Source organism: Sorex araneus, chromosome 2 (assembly GCF_027595985.1).
Source record: "Sorex araneus isolate mSorAra2 chromosome 2, mSorAra2.pri, whole genome shotgun sequence".
NCBI classification, from domain to species: Eukaryota; Metazoa; Chordata; class Mammalia; order Eulipotyphla; family Soricidae; genus Sorex; species Sorex araneus.
This window is the reverse complement of record NC_073303.1, coordinates 20,528,774-20,548,863: the sequence shown is the minus strand read 5'-3', so window position 1 is coordinate 20,548,863 and position 20,090 is coordinate 20,528,774. Positions and strand designations below refer to the sequence as shown.

At 55.2% G+C, this 20,090-nt stretch overlaps 1 protein-coding gene across 2 annotated transcripts in view; it reads left to right on the top strand.

The window, feature by feature from the left end:
- JARID2 (jumonji and AT-rich interaction domain containing 2) overlaps positions 1-20,090 on the top strand; it is a 224,763-nt gene that overhangs the window by 115,320 nt on the left and 89,353 nt on the right. For both annotated transcript variants that reach the window (XM_055129559.1, XM_055129558.1), the window contains one exon: positions 2,012-2,147. In XM_055129559.1, coding sequence (XP_054985534.1) covers positions 2,012-2,147 — 136 coding nt within the window. The remainder of the gene's footprint in view (positions 1-2,011; positions 2,148-20,090) is intronic.

The window sequence follows — 20,090 nt, the reverse complement described above, 5'->3', positions numbered from 1 at the left end:
TTGTCTCGTCAGAAGGCAGGCACCAGCCCGAGTAGGACGCAGTAAATCGTCACAGAAGTTTTACATCGATGCTATTTCTGGGCTTATAATTTATCAAGTGTGTGTGTGTGTGTGTGTGTGTGTGTGTGTGTGTGTGATGATAGTTTATAAATCACATCGCTGTGCATTGTGGCGAGGTGCACGGCAGCCTGGTCCTGATGTAGAGAATTCTGCCCACAGCCCCCAGGCCCTTGCCCTGAGGCCCTGTGCCCAGAAGGTGACCTGTATCCCGGGAAGTACCAACTCCCATTAGGCCGACATTGTGTTGAGACTGACACCCCCGGTGTTGGTCGAAGGGGCTGGCTGAGCCCAGCCCTGTGCTCTGGTGTCGCAGATAGGTTGTCAGTGGGGGCTTCTGTGAGGGTCCAGGTCCTGGATGGAGCTCAGAGCCTGTTGTCGTTCCATCGCCGGCCACCACCCCCCCCCCCATGTTCTCCCATCCCCCCCAGCTGTAGGTGGCGGACTCACCCTGTTCTGCCTCCTCTTGAGAGGAAGGTGGGGATGGCTCTTCTTGGAGGAAATCCTGGCGGCTTAGCAAGAATGCAGCTCAGTTATTTAGGGCTTAAGGCTCGATGTGGCTGGATTTCTAAGATGTGGCTTGTGCCGAGGCAGAGTTGAGGAATGCAGGAGCTGGAGCAAGACTCCTATTGATCTCACCCTCCCATCTAGTCCCCTGCAGGGTTGGGGAGACCCCTCGTACGGCGTGGTACAAAGGGGGACAGCCCCGGAGGTGTCTCAGCTCCTCCCGTCGGAGGTACACATCCCCAATCCGGTTTCCACCCGGGGTATTCATGGTTTCCTTATTCTCTTAAGGCCCCGAATATCTGCAGAGTTCAAATGCTTCCGTTTTTAAATCGAGCTGCTCTAAAAACACTTAAGGTGTAAGTAGCCACGTGGGCGCACGGACTACTTAGATTAACAGACGGGGTGCAGGTAGGGTGGGCAGCCTCCCCCCAGCCTTCCGCTGAACCCCGAGAGCCGCCTGACTGTCTTCCCCCCCCACTTGGCCTCTGTCGCAGCAGGTTCCTTGCTTTGGCGGGGACTGCAATAGTCCCGCCTACCCAGGACCTTCCACCCACTGGCCGGGCCCTGGCCACCGCTGCTGTATCTGGACTTGGCCGAGACTGTCATTTATGTCAGACTTACGAGGCATGGAGGTATTTGCAGGTGGACTGCGTAAAGGAAATGAAGGAATGGGAGTCTTTTTCCAAGGTGCCCCAGCTCCCTTTCTGTGGGGGCAGAGTGGGGGCTAGAACCGGGAGCCCCACCCGTGGGAGGCAAGTGCTCTGCAGCCGAACCACTCCAGAACCCTTTCCTGTCCCGTGGCCTCTCTGTCCGGGAGTCTCCCCCTTCCCATCCTGTACCATTCCGAGCCTTTAAACCCTGCCCTACGAGACATTGTGTGGAATCATTTATTGTTTGATTTATATGTAGCGAGCGATAGCACAGCGGGTAGGGCGTTTGCCTTGCACACAGCTGACGTGGGTTCGATTCCTTCATCCCTCTCGGAGAGTCCGGCAAGCTATCGAGAGTATCCTGCCTGCACAGCAGAGCCTGGCAGGCTCCCCATGGCGTATTCGATATGCCAAAAACAGTAACAACAAGTCTCACAATGGAGACGTGACTGGTGCCCGCTCGAGCAAATCGACGAACAACGGGAGGACAGTGGACAGTGCTACAATGCTATATGTATTTTAAATTTAGTTTTCTAAAGCTGCTCATGACTTATTACATTCAATATTTCAACACCCATTCTACCACCAGTGCATGTATTAATATAAATACTATATTCACTGTCACTGTCATCCCGTTGCTCCTCGATATTATTGTACCTATATTAATATAATAATTTATATTGTATTATTAAATAAAGATACATATATGTATATATTCACAGTTATTTCTGACCCTGTTTGCTCGCTCTCTTCTCAAAGTAGTAATTCCTCTTCTCCCTCTCGTTATGTTTCTGCAGGATGACAGTGATGGGATTCCATGGTCAGAAGAAAGGGTGGTACGTAAAGTCCTTTACTTGTCTCTGAAGGAGTTCAAGAATGCCCAGAAGAGGCAGCACGGCGAAGGCCTCCCCGGGAGCCTGAAGGCAGTGAACGGTGAGTGGCCCGCCAGGGCTGGAGGGGGCCTGGAGCGGGCCCCAGGTCTGGGCACCTGAGCTTCCCAGGCCCGCCCTGCCTTCCTTCCCCTTTCTGTTCCTCTCAAGGCTTCCCCCTAGGCTCTGCAGGGTCTTCCTTGCTCTCCTCCTTGTAGACAAGAAGACCCCCCCTACCCCCTGCCGTGGGGCCCTGGGTTGAATGTGGTGGAGCCTGTCTTGCGGGTTTTCTGAGCATCCATCCTCCGAGGCCTTTGATGATCTCCCTCTGCGCCACAGGGCAGCTCTTGCACTCTTATCCCCTGTTTGTGTAGGAAGTCGCTAAACCCACTGTCTGCCGCCTGCCCTTCCTGCGGCCAGTCTCTGCTTCCTTCCTGAGGGCCAGGCAGGCACGCCGCCGCCACCAGGATTGCCCCGGGATGCTGGGCGTCCAGCCTGGAGACAGCAGGAGTGTGCCGGAGGGCTCTGTTCCCCCCGCATAGCCTCTTCCCCGTGGCTCCCATGTGGCTCCTGAAGCCTGCAAGGAAATTGGGGAAGTTGGCTCTCATCTGAGTCGATTTGAATTTATTTATTTTTAAAAGCAGGTTTAGTCTGACTCGATGGACATCACCCAGGGAAGACCATTTCAGAGCAGACGCGTGTGCCCTTAACAGGGGACGTGGCTGCTTCTGTGGGACTTTTCCGAACCTCACAGTCTCTGCCATGTGCAAAGCCCTCGGGTGGTGGGTCTGGAGTAGGCAAGGGGGTGGGGGGAGGGGAAGCGCTACCCTCCCCGAGGTGCTCAGGGCTCACTCCTGGCTCTGCTCTGCATACAGGAGTCACTCCTGGTGGTGCTTGGGGGGGGACCTATGGGGATGCTGGGGATCGAACCGGGGTCAGCCATGGGCATGGCAAGCTCCCTGCTGGCTGCACTGTTCTTCTCCCCCCCAACACCTTTTTTTTTTTTTTTTTAAATATTTCTGGAAGCAAAATAAGAAGCGGAATATACTGCCCACGTATTCCACTGGATTTTGGTATATATGCTCGCTAAATCTGAAATTTGGGCTCCCATCATTTTCTTCATTGTCCACGATAATAGCAGGTGTCTAGGTTCCCTGTCTGTTGGAGATCTGATGCTTTCATTTATTTGTTTGATTTTTTTTGCCCAGATCTGCTCAAGGCTTATGTCTGGCCATGCTCGGGGACACTGTAGGGTGTCGGGGATCAACTGGTGTGGACTGTAAGCCCCGCAAGCATCTTACCTGCTGCTCCTTTCTGAACCCTGCTGTTTCCTTTTGAACCTAGTGCTTGGCTTGGTGGAGTTTATTGGTGGGGAAATGTGGCAGGGCGGGGAGGGGCTGGAGAAATTGACCCCGGAACCTCCTGCAGGGAGGACAGTGGGGGCTCGTCGCAAGTCCAGGTTTTCCTGTCGTAATAGCGCACGCGCTTCTCCTGCTCTTTAAGCTTGACAATACGATAGTGCTTTTGGAATCTAACAATTAAAAACCCACTCAGCTGGGGGGAAAAACCAGCTTTTAGGACAAAGAGGTTAGTCAGGCTCCAGGATTGAAATTGAACAAAGGTGGAATTTGGGTACAGGAGTGAAAACTTAAGTCATTCAGTAAAACAACCAAGCCCGTTTTCATTGGCACAGTCGGAGGCTGGAGGGTACCGAGGAAGGGATTCTCAGGAACATTGGCAGAGATGGCCATGGGCTATCATTAAAGACTTAAATTCTTGGAGTCTCCCCCTCCTCTTCCCCCCCCCCCCCCTCAAAGATGTAGTTGGTTGTTTTTTTTTCTTTTCCCACGAGTGGTTCATCTTTCACCCTGATTAAAAATTGCCTTTTTGTTGTTGCTATTACGTTCCTTTCAAACCCAAGACACCAGAGTCTTTTTCTCTTCGTCTTGTGGTACTGTGAACGGCCCTTTGCTGGTTCTTCCTGGGTTCATGCAGGCAGCGTTCCAAGGGCAGTTTTTTGTGATTCTCTCGATTGGACTTGGAGAGCCGTTCTAAGAAAACACATTTTCTCATCTCAGAACTGAAGTGTGGGTTTTACGAATCGTTTTCCTAAAAGGCCACTAACACCTTTTGCAGTGGTCTTGTTTGGGGGCCGCCACAGGCCAAAATTGCTATCATGGGGCTAGCCCCTCCTCCTTCTGAGGGGGGTGTGAGGCGGAGAAAATGAACCTGGGGGGTGTGAGGTGGAGAAAGTGAGCCGAGCAGACCATGCTGGGCTCTTGGAAGCCGAGGTGGAGAGTACAGAGAGTACGTAGGTTTCAGGCAGTGTTTTCTTGATGGGGTGAATGTGCTGGTAAGGCAATCCTCTGAGGGTTTTGGGGGGGCGAGTGCTCGAGGGCTGCTACTGGCTCAGTGCTTGGGGGTCTCCCGGTGGTACTCAGGGGACCGACCTTTTGATGCTGGGGATTGAACCCGAGCTCCCCACCCGTTACGCATTTGCTTACACCCCTTCGCTGTCTTGGAGTTTGAATGCTTTAATAGGCCATCCTGGGTGATGGAATGATGCACGCTCTCTCGGTTCATGCAAGGTAGATGCATGGTCTTGCTCGCTCTCTCTCGCTCACTCGCTCTCTCACGCTCTTGCGCTTTCCCGGTCTAGCTCACTTTCTCACTTTCACTCTCATTCTCTCTCGCTCCTTCTCCCTCTCTCCCTCTCTCTCTTCCAGCTTCCCCCCCAACACACACACACACACACAGACACACACACACTCTCTCTCGCTCTTTCTCCCTCTCTCCCTCTCTTTCTTCCAGCTTCCCCCCCCAACACACACACACACACACACACACACACACACACACACACACTTTTTGGGGGAGGACTTACCTCTGGGATATTGGGGCCCAACCTGCCAAGGCCCTGGGGTTTTCACCAGGAAGCTGCCTTCGTGGGGGCCTTGTGGGAAGGCTGGGAGCGGCGTGCATGAGGGCACATGCTTCTCGCTCGCTCGTCCTGTCTGGCGTCGGCACAGCCTCGATGGAATCCAGGACTCACTTTAGCTCGTCGGCGGGGTCACGGTGGAGCCACTGCTTTGACCAGGGCTTTCCCTCGCGCCCCTCTCCGTTTCCAGACACAGTGTTTCCGGGCCGTTGATGGGTCCGCCTTTCCCGGGAAAATTCTCTGGTTGCAGCGTGTTATTTTGCGTTGCCAACACAGTGCGCTTCCGGCCTTCTTTCAAAACCATTTCTTTTTCTTTTCTTTTCTTTTTTTTCTTTTGCTGACACCTTGGCCTGGGGGTGGGGGGGGGGGCGATGTTTCACCTCTTGTGTGAGGGGACCCCGGGCTCTGGCCAGGACAAGCTGCAGCGTCTGTTGTCTGTTCTGGGGGTGGGGGTGGGGGTCGGGAATAACCGGAACAACCGGAACAAACCTTGTTCTTTGTGCCCCAAACCCTCAGTTTTGCTTTTGTGGCTCGGAAGTGACCGGGAGGAGGGTGGCCAATGCGAGTCCCGGGGTGCCTTGGGCTTCCTGGCCGCCGGCTGGCTGGCGGTGGAGGCCTTGCTGACCGGGAGCCCCTGGCCCTTGCGCTGGCGATGAAAGCCCCTTTACCCCGCTGTCAGGAGTGGACAAAAAGCCTCCGCAGAGAACTGGCAGGCACGGAGGCTGAGGCTACTCTTGGAGGGTCCTTGGCCCTCCAGGGCTGAAATTAGGGACATTTAAATAATAACATGCTCCACAAATAACGAGTACACATAATTATACGGTAAGGGAGGAAAGCTATTAACTGTATTTGAATTTCATTTGCTTCCTATAAATGTCATCAGAGATCCAGCAAACCCTCTGGCCAGCCAGCGAGTCGTGCCTGGGTTTCTGGGGTGCGGGAGGTTTGCTGGGACGCTGACCGTGGCCCTGATGGCTGCCGCCTCCCCCTGCCCCGCCCGCCCTGCACTGTGTCCACTTGGGCACCCGGGCGAGGAGCGGAGCACCCAGGAGCCTGTGTGTCTGGGAGGGGGCAGAGAAGGGGTTGAAACTCTCTCGTCTCTGGGGCGCCCCTGCTTCTAACCACGCTCAGAGAACTAGAAGTGATCTGGGGACGCTCCACAAAGCTCGGATTCCAAAACTTCAGGATGTGCCGAAGGACATTTGACCTACTGGCAATTTCCTTTGAAGGAGATGTGGGAGATTTTATTCATGGGGAAAAAGGCCTCAGAAGGTGAGGGTGTTGTGGTAAGTATTAATGTGACTCAACTAGAGCTTGGAGTCGAAGTGACAGTCAGAGATGATCAAAGCCCCTTCGGGTGCAGGACGCGCCTCACGCCCCCCACAAGCACACGGACGCTTGTGACTTGTGTTAGCTTCGCCGAGGGATGGAGGTTTGTGTATTTGGTGGCTCTTGGACCCGTAGGCCGAAAGGCACCTGGAGGAGGTGGGTGGGCGAGAGGCACATACACACATGTGCACACATGGGCTGCTGGTTTTCCTCTTGAGTTGCCAACCTCCCTCCCTCCCTCCCTCCCTCCCTCCCTCCCTCCCTCTCTTTTATCGAATGCAGAAGATATTTTACTTAAGAGACTAGAAAGAAGGGTAGAGGAGCCGGAAGCTGTCCTGGTATGAGATCGGGTCTCCTCCTAACCCAGCAGGGTCACCGAGACCCCCCCAACGTTGTGACCAGGGTGGACGTGCCGGTGGAGGCTCCCGAACCCCCAACTTAGGTCTCTGGGCTGAGAGCCACCGTCCCTGGGTGCCATCTCGCCTTCCTGCTTCTGCGCGCCCGGCTGGCTGAGGGCGTGCCTGGCCGACCTGGCCGAGGCTTCTGCCTGTGCGGGGCTGAAGGTCGCTCCGGAGGTCACTCTTGGGACTTGCATCTGGGATGTGGCTCGGACGCCTGCCTGGTGCTCTCGCAGTTGTCGAGGAAGGTCCTGCTCTTAATCATGTTTGCCTTCGGGCAGATCTTCATGTCTGTGTGCAAGACCCGGCACCAGAAGGAGCCCGTCCCATCTCCCCTGTCCCCTCTCTCCCAGCACAGAAGCTCTGGCCGCGTGCCCCTGCGTTTCTGTCCTTTACGGACCACCCAGCAGTGGTCAGGGTCGGCTCTTGGCTCTCCACCCTGGTATTACTCTTGGCATTGCAAGGCAAATGCCCTGCCCACTGCACCATCCCTCTGGCCCCACACCCTCTGTTTCTCGGGTCTCAGCTCCCCACCCTCACCCTCACCCCTACCTACATGCAAGGCAAGCGCCCCTCTCTCTCTCTCTCTCTCTCTCTCTCTCTCTCCCTCCCCCTCTCTCTCTCCTTCCCACTGCTGCTTCACCATGTTTGTGCTCGCTCCGGGGCCTTGTCTCATGCCGCCCCCTCGAGGTCCCCCCGTGCGTGACCAGCTCTGTCTTTGACTCCTTTTCAGCTGCTCCGTCTCCAAAGCCCTCCCTTACCCACCTCTGTGGGCCTGCCCCAGTGTCCCGGCTTGCTGAGGGCCAGGTCCCTCCCGGCTGTGTGCCGAGTGTCCTGGCCCCCGAGCTCCCCGTCTCTGTAGCCACTTTGCAGTGACTCCTCAGATTTCCCCCTGGAGCGTCTCGCCTCCAGACCGTCAGCCCGCGCGGCTCCCCGTGTGCCAGGCCTGTTGGGGGCGGGGTGTGCCTGCCGGGAAGGCCAGCACAAAGAATCGGGGGGTGCTTCGGGACTCCTGGTTTCCGAAATGTTCGTTGGAGTCCTGCTTGTCACTGCTGCCGGGAATGGATGTCTACGGGGGAAACCCTCGTCTGTGAGGCTTGTGCCGTTGCTGGAGTGATTGCGTGGGGGATCGAGCGGCCCCGACAGCCACTGCCTGGCTAAGGGCATGCGATTAGGATGCCCTCCGCTTCGGGTTGGAACCCACGCTCCAGTTCCACGGCTGGACTGTCGCCCTTTGTGGCTGGCACACCTGGGCACATGTGCCCTCACCCCACCCCCACCCTTAATTTAATTAATTAATTAATTTTTATTTTTGCTTTTTGGGTTACTCCTGGCTCATGCACTAAGGCAGTGCTCAGGGGACCCTATGGGATGCTGGGAATCGAACCCGGGTCGACCGCGTGCAAGGCAAATGCCCTACCCACTGTGCTATCGCTCCAACCCCATATTTTTAAATTTTTTTTTAATTAATTTATTTTTTAATTAGTGAGTCACCGTGAGGGTACAGTTACAGATTTATACATTTTCGTGCTCATGTTTTCCCTCATACAATGTTTGAGAACCATCCCTTCACCATTGCCCATTCTCCACCACCAATAAACCCAGCATCCCTCCCACCCCCCAATTCCATCTCCCCCCCACCGCACCCTACCTCTGTGGTAGGGTATTCCCTCTTGTTCTCTCTCTCCAATTGGGTGTTGTGGTTTGCAGTAGGGGTGTTGAGTGGCCATCGTGTTCAGTCTCTAGTCTGCTTTCAGCACACATCTCCCTTCCCCCGCGTGGCCTCCAACCACATTTTACTTGGTGTTCCCTTCTCCATCTGAGCTGCCCTCTCCCCAGAATGTGAGGCCAGCTTCCAAGCCATGGAGTCAATTTCCTGGTACTTATTTCCACTATTCTTGCCACCCCCACCCTTTAAAAAAAGTTTTGTTTGTTGGGGTCCATGCCTGCAGTGTTTATGGCTTACTCCAGGCTCTGTGCTCAGGCATCACTCCTGGGGGTGGGATGCCGGGGATCGAACCCGGGTCAGCCGAGTGCAAGGTGGGTGCTTTGCCCGCTGTACTTACTGTCTCTCCCTCCCCACCCCAGCCTTTCTGTTTCTGAAACTGAGGAAACTCTCAGACCTTGCCAGTGACCCCCGTGAGTGAAATTACACCCCGAATGTGACCTGCGGTGGGCTGGGGCCCTACGGGTCCCCTGTGGGTGCAAGTCCTGTCCTTCAGTAAGCTGCTTCCTGCCTCCCTGTCAGTGGGGTTTGTCACGGTGGACCCTGGCTTTAGAAGCCTTCGTGATTGTATGCGTGGCTTTGGGCTGTTCGGCCGAACAGACCAGACGCCGGGGCTTGAGTGCTGACGGACGAAAAGGTCCCAGAACCAAGGCTCAGGTCCACCCGAAAGTGGCTCTTGCCAGCCCCTGTTGGGGTCTCGTGGACCCGTGTTTGAATTGACGTCACCACAGAAGGGCCAGAGAGCAGTGCAGAGGGCAGGCCACTCGCCGGGTCGAGGACAGGCTGGGTGGGCGTGGCTCGCCTCCTCCACTCCTCCACGCCTCTCTTAGGCCTCTTTCCTATCAGGGTCCCCATCCTGCCCGCGGGCCCCATCAGGAGCAAGCGCTGGGGCTGGGGGTCACCGCTGCCGAGACTTCATGGAACCTCCCACAAGCTCTGAGGTTTGGCCGGGCAGGAGCGATAGCAAAGTCTTGTGCCAGGAGGCCTGGGAGGGGTGGGAGGGGTGGCCGTGGCCTTTGCTTGAGATCAAGTTCATCTCCATGTTTGCCCGCAGTGCATTTCCTTTGGTGATACCAGAACAGTTTCCCCACGAGTCTGTAAAGCCCTAACATGCTGTCGGGCCGTGGAGAAGTTCTTGGTCTCTGGGTGAGCAGGAACCGGACCAGAATGTTCGCGTCTTGAGAGCCTGCTTTGAGTGAGACGCTAGCCCAGTCAGTGGGTATCAAAGCTTGGTTCAAGTGGAAGGGGCGCTGCTAGAGACGGCAAGTGCCCCCCAGATGGGGCGGGGAAGTGTTCCATAGGCCCATGATTTGGAAGGAGCATCGCAACTGAGGCGGCCCTGGAGAGTGGTTTCTGTTCTGGAGGAGTCACACGGCTCGTGGCGGTTGCCAGGAAGAATACTACTCCTTCTGCAAGTCCTCCTCTCCTGCATATTGTGCCGTCAGTGTAACTCCAGCGCTTTCAGCTGTTTCGTCCCTCTCAAAGTGTATCAAAAGGAGAGACTTGAGTATGCGTGTATGTATGTGAATGTGTGAATATGTGTGTGAGTGTGAGTATGCCCATGAGTGAGTGTGTGTGTGACAGTGTGTGCATATGTGAGTGTACGTGAGTGTGACAGTATAAGGGAGAACGTGTGTATGTATGAGTGTGTCATTTGACTTTTTGGGTCACATCCAGTGATGCTCAGGGCTTACTCCTGGCTCTGCACTCAGGAATTACTCCTGGCGGTGATCGGGGCACACTATGGGATGCTGGGAATCGAACCTGGGTCGGCCGCGTGCAAGCAAATGCCCTACCCGCTGTGCTATCGCTCCAGCCCCGAGTATGTCATTCGAAAGGGCTGTGCTCCTTCAGAGGCAACGTGGTGATGCGTTACACTTCTTGTCCGTGTTCACTCCTGGGAATTCTCGTGTGCCGCTGCACCCCCAACCCCCTGCAATTCTACTCAGGGCAAGGCCCTGTGTGTTTCCTCAGCCTGACCCGCTCAGTGAGTGCAGTTCTTTGTCGCATGTATGTAGGAAGCGTTGATTGCCATCAGATTTACCTTGTGCAGGAGTGCAGTTTCGCGTTGCTGGCGCGTTTCTTAGATCCCTTCCTCACCGTTTCCTCCCCCCCCGCCCCCAGTTCGGAGGCCCTTTTCCTTTGCTTTTGGAAATAACCTGTTATTACTTGAGCCCCATTAAATATTCAGAATCCTGCATAGTGGGTCTTTAAAGTCAGAAGAGCAATTAATGCTTTTGGGAAATCACCCTCCAGTTCATAAATCCTTTAATTTACAATTTGTTTCTTAATCTCTCTCGCTGCCAAATCTCATCTATCCCCGTCGCTTCCTCTCTGATCTTCAGGGTCCTTGGGTTGCGTCCCACATTCGTCTCCCTCCCGACTGTTCCCGGAGATAAAGCCTGCTCGAGCCTCCCAGCGAGGAAGGCTGGGCGGCCCCGGGGAGGCGAGCCAGCCTCAGACTTCCCATCCTGCAGCCGTGGGGATGGGGGAGGATTTCTCCCGCTCCCTTTCTGGGGGCTGTTGCCCGACTTGCCGTTGGTCTTCTTAGCTCCGTCACCTTTGGGCCCACTTCCTCAGCTCTTGCCTCACGCAGGGCTTCTTCCTGGTGACCCTGTCTTCTGGATCTGTATTCACGGGGTCTGTAGTCCTCCATGGGGGCTTGGGAAGCATCGGCTCTTAGGCATGAGGACAGGAAAAGCCCCCTGGGCATGAGAGTTCTGTCTGGAGTCCGACTTCCGGTACTTTGTCTTGGTACTCTCTCTCGGTACTCTCTCTCGGTACTGTCTCTCGGTACTCTCTCTCGCAGTGTCCTGCCACTTGCTCACGGCTCGGAAGGGGCTGTCTGGCGCCTGAGGTGTCCTCTGGAGACGGACGCTCAGCTCTTGCGTGGTTGTTCTTCCCCTCCAGTCTCACGGTGGATGGGGCTGTTTGTAAGCAGGGTTCCGTAGATCTGAAAGTCGCCTCTCCCTCGCTGCAGTGATTCTCCAGGAATGATTCGTGCTGCGGACAGAGGGGACAGGGCTTTCGTGCTGGCCGGCAGGCGGCCCGCTGACTTGCAGAGACCCACACTGCCCAGGCCCGCTCCCTGGTGGCCGCACCCTGTCCTCAACTCAGCACTTGACCCAGCTTCTCATGTTACTTGAAAAAAGGCCTTTCTGGTTTACTCGGTTGGAAAGTGTGAGCATTTCACAGGGCGAGCTGGAAGGGGCTCAGCGGGCACTTGGTGAATCCCTCTGAGGGAGATACTGGCAGCCTCTCCTCTTCTGAGCGCCCAGCAAAGTCACAGACCAGGAGTGTGTGTGTGTGTGTGTGTGTGTGTGTGTGTGTGTGTGTGTGTGTGTTTTCTCTGTCTGTCTGTGCCTTGGAACAGTATGTTTCTTTGCTGTTCCCCTCAGGGTTTTGAACTGCAGATTGTAGTTTTATTGCTTTTTTTTTTTTTTCCGCTTTTTGGGTCACACCCAGTGATGCACAGGGGTCACTCCTGGTTCTGCACTCAGGAGGAACCACCCCTGGCGGTGCTCAGGGGACCATATGGGATGCTGGGAATCGAGCCCCGGTCGGCGGAGTGCAAGGCAAACGCCCTACCCGCTGTATATCCAGCCCCTGTAGTTTTATTACTTTTTAAAAGTAGTTCTTAAAAAATACTGAATCACCGAGATACATAGTTACGGAGTTGTTCACTACAGGTCTCAGCCGTGCATTGTTCCTGCACGCACCCGTCTCTCCCCCTGTGCGGTTCCACCACCAGTGTGGCCAGTTCCCAGCAGGTTTTGGCGCTCCTGTGAATAGCACCTGCGCCTGTGTGGCGTGAGGGCATCTCCCTACCTGGCGGCCTTGTGGCACTCGGGTCGATCTGTGGTTTTCCCAGGAGCAGAGCTGGGCTCCCTCCCGCGCATGCGCCTCCTGCTCAGTGGCGTTATTGCGCTTGGATGCTCTATCTTGCTCCTTTCCCAGGTGCTGTGGTAAGAAGCAGCGCTTTGCTGTTACATTGTGACTGTTGGTCTGATGCACGCTCCTCCTGGTGGGAAGCCTGAGGTGGGGGTCCGGGGAGAGCTGTGCATTCCCCTGAGTGGGGCTGACTGTCTGGTCACTTCCCCTGCACCCCCAGAGGCAGGAGCCGGCCGCGTGTCTGTCCAGCCCGGATGCTGCGGGCCATGTCCCAGTGTCTTCTCCGGCGGCCCCGCTGGGCTCGGGGTCTCCCGGGATGGAAGGAGTCCAAGGCAACAGGCGATGGTCGCCCTCCAGTGGCTGCTCTCGGTAGTGGAGGGGCAGCCGCTGGCCCCCAGCCGCTCGCTCTGCCGCATGTTCCCTCCCTCCGGTTTCCCTTAGCGCCCCCTGCCCACCCCCTGTGAAGAGCAGGCACGTTCACAAGCCCTCTCCAGTCTGCTCCGTGTTAGTGGGCAGGGGCCTCGGGACGTGGCAGGCAGTTCATTCCTCCAGCCTACCTCGAGTGCGAGGGGCCTGGGCGCCCACCTTGCACACCTGCTCACTGCCTCCAGGACCTGGTTCCCGCGGAGAGCAGCCGAGCCCCACCCTGGGCCTCCAGCCCTGCCCTGGGGCTTGGCCTCCCGCAGAGGAGGGGCCCTGCTGCCCGCTCAAATTGGCCCTTTCTTTTTTGCTTTTTGGGTCACACCCACTGATTTACAGGACTTGAACTCCTGGCGGTGCTGGGGGACCCTATGGGATGCTGGGAATCAACCCAGGTCAGCCGTGTGCAAGGGCAAATGCCCGACTCGTTGTGCTGTCGCTCCAGCCCCCTTGCCCCCCCCCCCTCTGGCATGTTTTACCCTCCTTTTGGGGTCCCTGCTTGGGGGTGATGGCTGCTACTCGCAGCTGCCTCAGTGCTTAGGGCCCCAGCACCTGTGCTGCAGCCTGGCCTCAGGCCCTTTGCACCCTCTCCTCTGGCCCAGCCCAAGCCTCCTGCTGGGGTTGGAGGATCATTTCTCTCTCACCAGTGGCCAGGCTGGTTCTGCATCCGGTAGAGACCCAGCTCGCCAGGGGCCTCTCTGGGGCCACAGGGCTGAAGGAGTTGGCCGCAAGGCCCCAAGCCCCCTAAGGGAAGGGACTGGAGTGTGGCCCCTTCGGGATGTCTGACAGGTTGGGGTCGGGGGGTGGGTAGGCGGCGAACCTGCCCCCCAGGAAGGGTCAGGGCGGGTGCCCCTTCCCACCGGAGGAGTACGGCTCCCAGGTGGTATGTGGAAGCGGGGCCTGTGCCAGCCGGGGGAGGGCAGGGAGAGAGGCCAGAGACTGGGGGGACGGGCGGTGGGGGAGGGGAGGACACAGGACTGCAGTGGGCCGCAGGACGGACGTGCGATAGGGCCGAGGCAAGGACCGCCTTCAGGCCTCCTGGATTTCCCTCGACTTTCGGCCGCGCTCGCCGTGCGTTCTTTTGGACCCTCGCGCATCCGGTCTCTGGATTCGAGCCATTCCCGGCAGTCTTGAAAGCATCACAGATGTGCTAGGTCGTCGTGAGCACCGAGAGGGGATTGTCACTCCCCGTGGCTGGTGATGGGTCTCACAGGTGTCCCTTCACCGTGTCCTTCTGAACGACAGCAAACAGGGTCTCCCTCCAGCCCCGCTGGTCTAGGCCTCGGCAAGGAGTGGGGGTGCTCCTGGGGCCTTCGCGGGCTCTCCTGCCTGCTGGGGGCGAGGGGGGTTCCACGCCGTGGGATGCTTTTCCAGACTTGGAAGGAGATGGTCCAGGCCCGAGCTTCCCAAGGTGGGAAGTACCGCCCACAGGGGTGGGATTCTAGTTGGGGCTGAGGGACTCTGTGTGTTTTTTTGTTTGTTTGTTTGTTTTTTTAATTGTGTTTTGGGTCACACCCAGCGACGCTCAGGGGTTACTCCTGGCTCTGCACTCAGGAATGACTCCTGGCGGTGCTTGGGGACCATATGGGATGCCGGGGATTGAACTTGGGTTGGCCGCGTTCAAGGCAGATGCCCTACCCGCTGTGCTGTCCCTCCAGCCCCTGTGTTTTCTGACTCAAGGAGATTTTTGGAGGGTGCTGAGGGATTCTTTTATTTTTTTCTGGAATGGGAGGGCTGCAGCCTGCCAGTGCCAGGAGATGAGCCCCACTCGTGCGGATGCTGGGTTCACCCGTCCTGGTGATGGGGACCCCCCTGCCCCCTCCTTTGGAACCTCCCTCAGCCCCATCAGGATGGTGCAGACCACTCAGGAGGAAAACCAACCCACGGGCTAATTGCACTACCCAGGGAATTGTTTCTCTGGTTTTCGGTTTTCTGAATAAACTTGTGGCTTTTGAAGGGCTCCAGCCCCCCGCACCCCCTTTTTCTCTCCGCTTCCCTCCAGGCTGGTTGCTCTCCCCTCTGCTGTGCAGGGGGAGGGAGTTGACAGCCAGAGGCTTCCCCTCCCTCCTTTCCTCCCGCCCTGCCTGGGAGCTGGTCCAGCGGAGAAGCCCCTCTCCACCCCGGCCGCCGCCCCCCAGCGCTGGGACCCAGAGGCTGCTGCCTACGTACTGGGCACTGGGGGCTGGAGGGGACCTGCAGAGGCCTGGGTACTGGAACTTTCGGCAGGCTTGGGGAGGTTTTTCTCCCCATCCTCATGCCTTAGTGGGCCTTCGAGACCGTGCGGCCCTGTTGGATTTGAGTTGGTTTCAAGAAGCCACTTGCGATTCTGGGCTACTGACGGAAACAGTGCAGCTCTGGGACAGGAGGCGTGCATGGGGTGGCGAAACCTCGCTTGTAGCTGGCCGCATGTAGATAAGGCTGACGAAGGGGGGGTGATGAATATTTAGATGCCTGTTCATTTGGGGCAGGGAGGAATGGTTGGTTCTCTCGCTGCGGCATTAATGCCGGGCTCTCTGCCTTATCCACACACAACATCCGTTGCTGGTGTCCTACTGACTTCAAGGGAGCACTGTCTTGCTGGGTTTGGCATGGTCTTGGCCCACTGGTGCTTTGCCGAGTGCCACATAAGCAGTGCTTCAGGGGCTGGAGCCATAGCACAGCGGGTGGGGCATTTGCTTGCACTCGGCTGACCCAGGTTCGATTCCCAGCATCCCATATGGTCCTCTGAGCACCGCCAGGGGTGATTCCTGAGTGCAGAGCTGGGAGTAACCCCTGTGCATCGCCAGGTGTGACCCAAAAAGAAAAAAAATAAGAATTAAAAAAAGCAGTGCTTCACATGGCTTCTTGCCATTGAGTCCTTCTCGTGATCGCAAGACACCCATGGTCTTTGCTTCTGATCTGAGTTGAACAGGTTTCAGGATTTCGTCTTCATCGTGGTACTAAAGTCATGCATTTCCATTATAGTATCCCATGAACATTGCCACTGGCGCGAATATTTGTCTTTTAATTTCCTGTGTTCTGCTTTCTGAGCACTGATATTTTATTTTAAGGCTTTCTACAACAGATTAGGTGCCGTTTAAGTCACGTGACTCTCCAGGTTTTGAAACCGTGGTTTTAAACATGACGTGTAATGCTTTAAAAATTGTTTCGGGGCCAGAGGTTTTGAGTACAGGGCTTAAGGCACACGCTCTGCCTGGGTCCCTGGCACCACGAGCAAGGCTGGTGCAGCCCTGGAGGCACCCGGAAAGCCTTGGGGGCCCCTGAACACCTCCAGGTGGCCTGCGCAATCTGTGGGCCCTCAGGACCTGAGCCAGGATCGCAAGCTGAGCATCGAATCTGCAGTTCTCCTCCGGCCAGATGCTGGGTCAGGGGTGACCAGTGGGGAGACGGATGGCAGTGACTCCTGAGCACTGCCTGAACTAAACTGCCTCTGGTAAGCTGGTTCATTTCATATTTGTCACTGGTCTTCATTATGGCCCGTGAGAGTTTTTAAGGAAAATATACTGTGAAGATAAAATTATGAACATCCCTCGTGTGATCTCACTATTGGAAACATGGGAGGGTGGCCGGCAGTTCTGGCTCCCATTCCAACCCGGGAGTCACAGCGGCGGGCCCGTGTTAGCAAGGTACGAAACATTCAGTGCATCGAGGAGGTCACACACACCAGCTCGACGGGCCAATATTGACTTGGAAATTGAGAATTGGAAAATAAAATTAATAAGGGGTTAGATGTCTGGCGACATAATGAGAAAGTTATTGAGTGTTTAATAGAGTGCTCATAAAATTTTATTGAACCTGCAAATCTGAAGGCGCGCTGTCCCAAGAATTTCTTATTGTTTAGTGCACGCTGAGAAATCAGGTTTTATAAATTACCTGAAAGTATTCCTCGTCTGATAATTTGTTGTTGTTGTTGTTTGCTTTTCTTTTCTTTTTTTTTTGCTTTTTGGGTCACAACCAGCGATGCTCAGGGGTTACTCCTGGCTCTACACTCAGGAATTACCCCCGGTGGTGCTCGGGGGACCTTATGGGATGCCAGGGATCAAATCCGGGTCGTCTGCATGCAAGGCAATCGCCCTACCCACTGTGCTATCACTCTGGCCCCTAGTCCAATGATTTTCAGCAGAGAGAAGGAGTTCTGTGAGACAAAAAGCATCCCTTCTGTTGAGCTGAGCAGGAAGACCACCGGGCTCAGGCTGATGAAGCGCATTGAAGGCCTGAGGGAACGGTGGATGCTCTGGTGTCACCCGGGCGGCCCTTTCTCCTGGCGCCCCTTTCTGGTCGGGAACCAGGCCAGGGTGCTGAGGCTCAGCCCTCCGGCCCGGGGCTTGGGGCGGCCAGGCTCACTCCACGCGTCTGTTTGTGGTGCGTGGAAGTGGCTCTGCGAGGGCCGGGGTGCCTGCAGGTGTGTGTGCGGTGGTGTTGGGGTTTGCTCTCCATCTGACCAGAAAGAGGAGAGGCACTCTTTTAAATTTGTTTTTAAGTTTTCAGTCAAGCTTCCAATGAAAAGATCGTAAACGAGCAGTTTCTTACCACGGGCCCAGCAGAGGCGCTCAGTACGCAGAGAGCACAGTGGGCAGATTTCCAAGGAGGAACCAGCCGTGCCAGGCGTGACCGTCTGTCCTGTGTGATCCCACCTGGGCCCCCAACTAGCTCCCGGGCCTTCAGGTGGGGTCAGAGGCACGGGGAGCTGCAGAGCTGAGCCACGGATGTTTCTGGGCGTCAAACCAAAGTGCCTCACACATGCATGGCAGGTGCCCTACTGGCTGACTTCGCTGGCCTGTGTTCTCTCGTTCTCTCTCTCTCTCTCTCTCTCTCTCTCTCTCACTCTTACTCTCTTTCTCTCACTTTCTCTCTCTCTCTTGTTTGCTCTCGCTCTCTCTCGCTCGCTCTCTGCTCTCTGCTCTCTTTCTTACTCATTCTCACTCGCTCGCTCTCTGTCTCTGTTTCTCTCTCTCTTTCTCTTGTTCATCAATTTCTCAGCAGAGTATGGTCATAGAGGTTTTGTAAATTAGATTTGAATAGGCAACGAGTTGTCCCTCTAGTGACTTCCCAGTACTTTTTTGGGGGAGCATTATTATAATTGTTCCTTTGGTTTTGAGCCACACATGGGTAGTACTTGGGCGGTCTCCCGCGTTAGTTCTCTGGGGACAGTGCAGTGCAACCCAGGCCTCCAGCTCGCATTTGAACTGTCTTCCTGGCCTCTGTACTTTTCATTTTATTTTTAGTTCTTTTTTTTTCTTGGATTTTGGGCCATACCCGGTAGTTCCCAGGGAGTACTCTAAGCTCAGTACTTGGGATTTGCTTCCAGAGGTGCTCAGGGGGACCCATGGAGAGTCAGGGACGGACTCCAGGCCTCCTGCGTGCGTTCTGGCCCGTGGATCTATTTCTCTGGCCTGATGTTCATTACTCTGAAGTAAAGACCTTGTGATTCCGGTTGCCTTTTACTTTTGTGACTGTGGTTTTATGTTTGAAACATATCAGCACTGATTGTCTTTTTAATGACACAGTGTTTTTGTTGACCTTTTCAAATCCATTGTCTTCGTTAAAACATATTAAATGTGAAAGATTGCCTTCTGGTTTTGGTTTTACAACTGGAATCATGAACTTTATTAAGGAGTTTGTTTATTTATTTGTTTCTTTATTTAGGCTTTTTGGGTTGGGCTGGAGCGATAGCACAGCGGTTGGGCGTTCGCCTTTCATGCAGCCGACCGGTGTTCAATTCCTCTGCCCCTCTCGGAGAGCCCGGCAAGCTACCAAGAGTATCGCGCCCGAACAGCAGAGCCTGGCAAGCTACCTGTGCATATTGGATATGCCAAACACAGTAACAATAAGTCTCTCAATGAGAGACGTTACTGGTGCTGCTCGAACAAATCGATGAGCAACGGGATGACAGTGACAGTGGCGGGCTTTTTGGGTCACACCTGGCTGAGGGATTATTCCTGCCTCGGCACTCAGGAATTACTCCTGGCGGTGCTCGGGGGACCCTGTGGGATGCTGCATCTTGTACCAAGATCTACCTTCAGTGCTTGTTGCTTGCCAAATCAACCAGAAGATGTTTTCACTTTCTTCGAAGTTCAAGAAACCCGTGGCGCATGACCTCTTCTGATGGTTTCTTAATTTGTGAAATTTCGGAAGAAAAAAAGAAAGACTAAAAATATAATTCTCCCCCACCCCGTCCCATCACCGTGCCCATTCATTGATTGATACACGTGTGTACGGCTACAGCAGCCAAGAGTGCCCCCTCCCCCCCCAAGCTCAACCAACCCCGAGCTCCCTCCCGTGTTCCCGTAATTATCGGTATTATTTTATAATTGTACCGTGTGCCCCTGCAGTCTGGTCGGCTGCAGGGTCGGCCACATGCATTATACAGTTGAGCGCTGTCGGTGCTTTGGAAATTACCAGGGCCGCTTGGAAAGAGGCCAAGCTGAAACTCGATGTGTACCTTATTCTGCTTGGTACCCTGCCAATGTCTTAACTTCCATTTAAATGTGCTTCTAACTAGTGATGTTTGTTATTACTATGACGACGACGACGGCTGCAAAGCGCCCATCCTTCACGGGCGTTTCTGAAAGTCAAATATTAACACAGCGGCGCGCTTCTCTGCCTTGACTTATTATCTTGACCTGGAGGCTCTGATCAATACGGTGGAAGAGAGCCCAAATATTAAAGGGACAGAGCTGAGGGAAGACGCGCTAATGCGCCCGGAGGGCTAGAGCCCCCTTGGCTGACTCCCTCTGCTCCTCCCTCCTTGGTGTCGGCCCGCTCGCCCCGCCCCCTAATGTGTCAGTGCTGTTCTGAGTTGTGTGCAGCTTACGTGCGGAGGTGCCAGGACGCTGGGCATCCGTCAGGGTTGGACAGATCCCGGGTGCCAGGGAGTGCTGGTGACTGGGGCCGGCTCGGGCCTTAGGAAGGTGTTCCCGGAAAGTTCTCTCCAGCTGCCAACTTTTCCTGATAGGATGCATGAATAAAAACAAGGTCTTTGAGCTTCTTTGTTCTCAGACCCTGTAATTAACTAATCAACATCAGATACTGTTAGATACCCAACTTTGATGCTCTCGGGTCAGTGCTCTCATTGTGTCCCAATCCTAGACTTCATTTTGCTGCAGCCAGATATTATTTATTTATTTATTTATTTATTTATTTATTTATTTATTTTTTGCTTTTTGGGCCACACCTGGCGATGCACAGGGGTCACTCCTGGTTCTGCACTCAGGAATTACCCCTGGCGGTGCTCAGGGGACGATATGGGATGCTGGGATTTGAACCCGGGTCGGCCGCGTGCAAGGCAAACGCCCTACCCGCTGT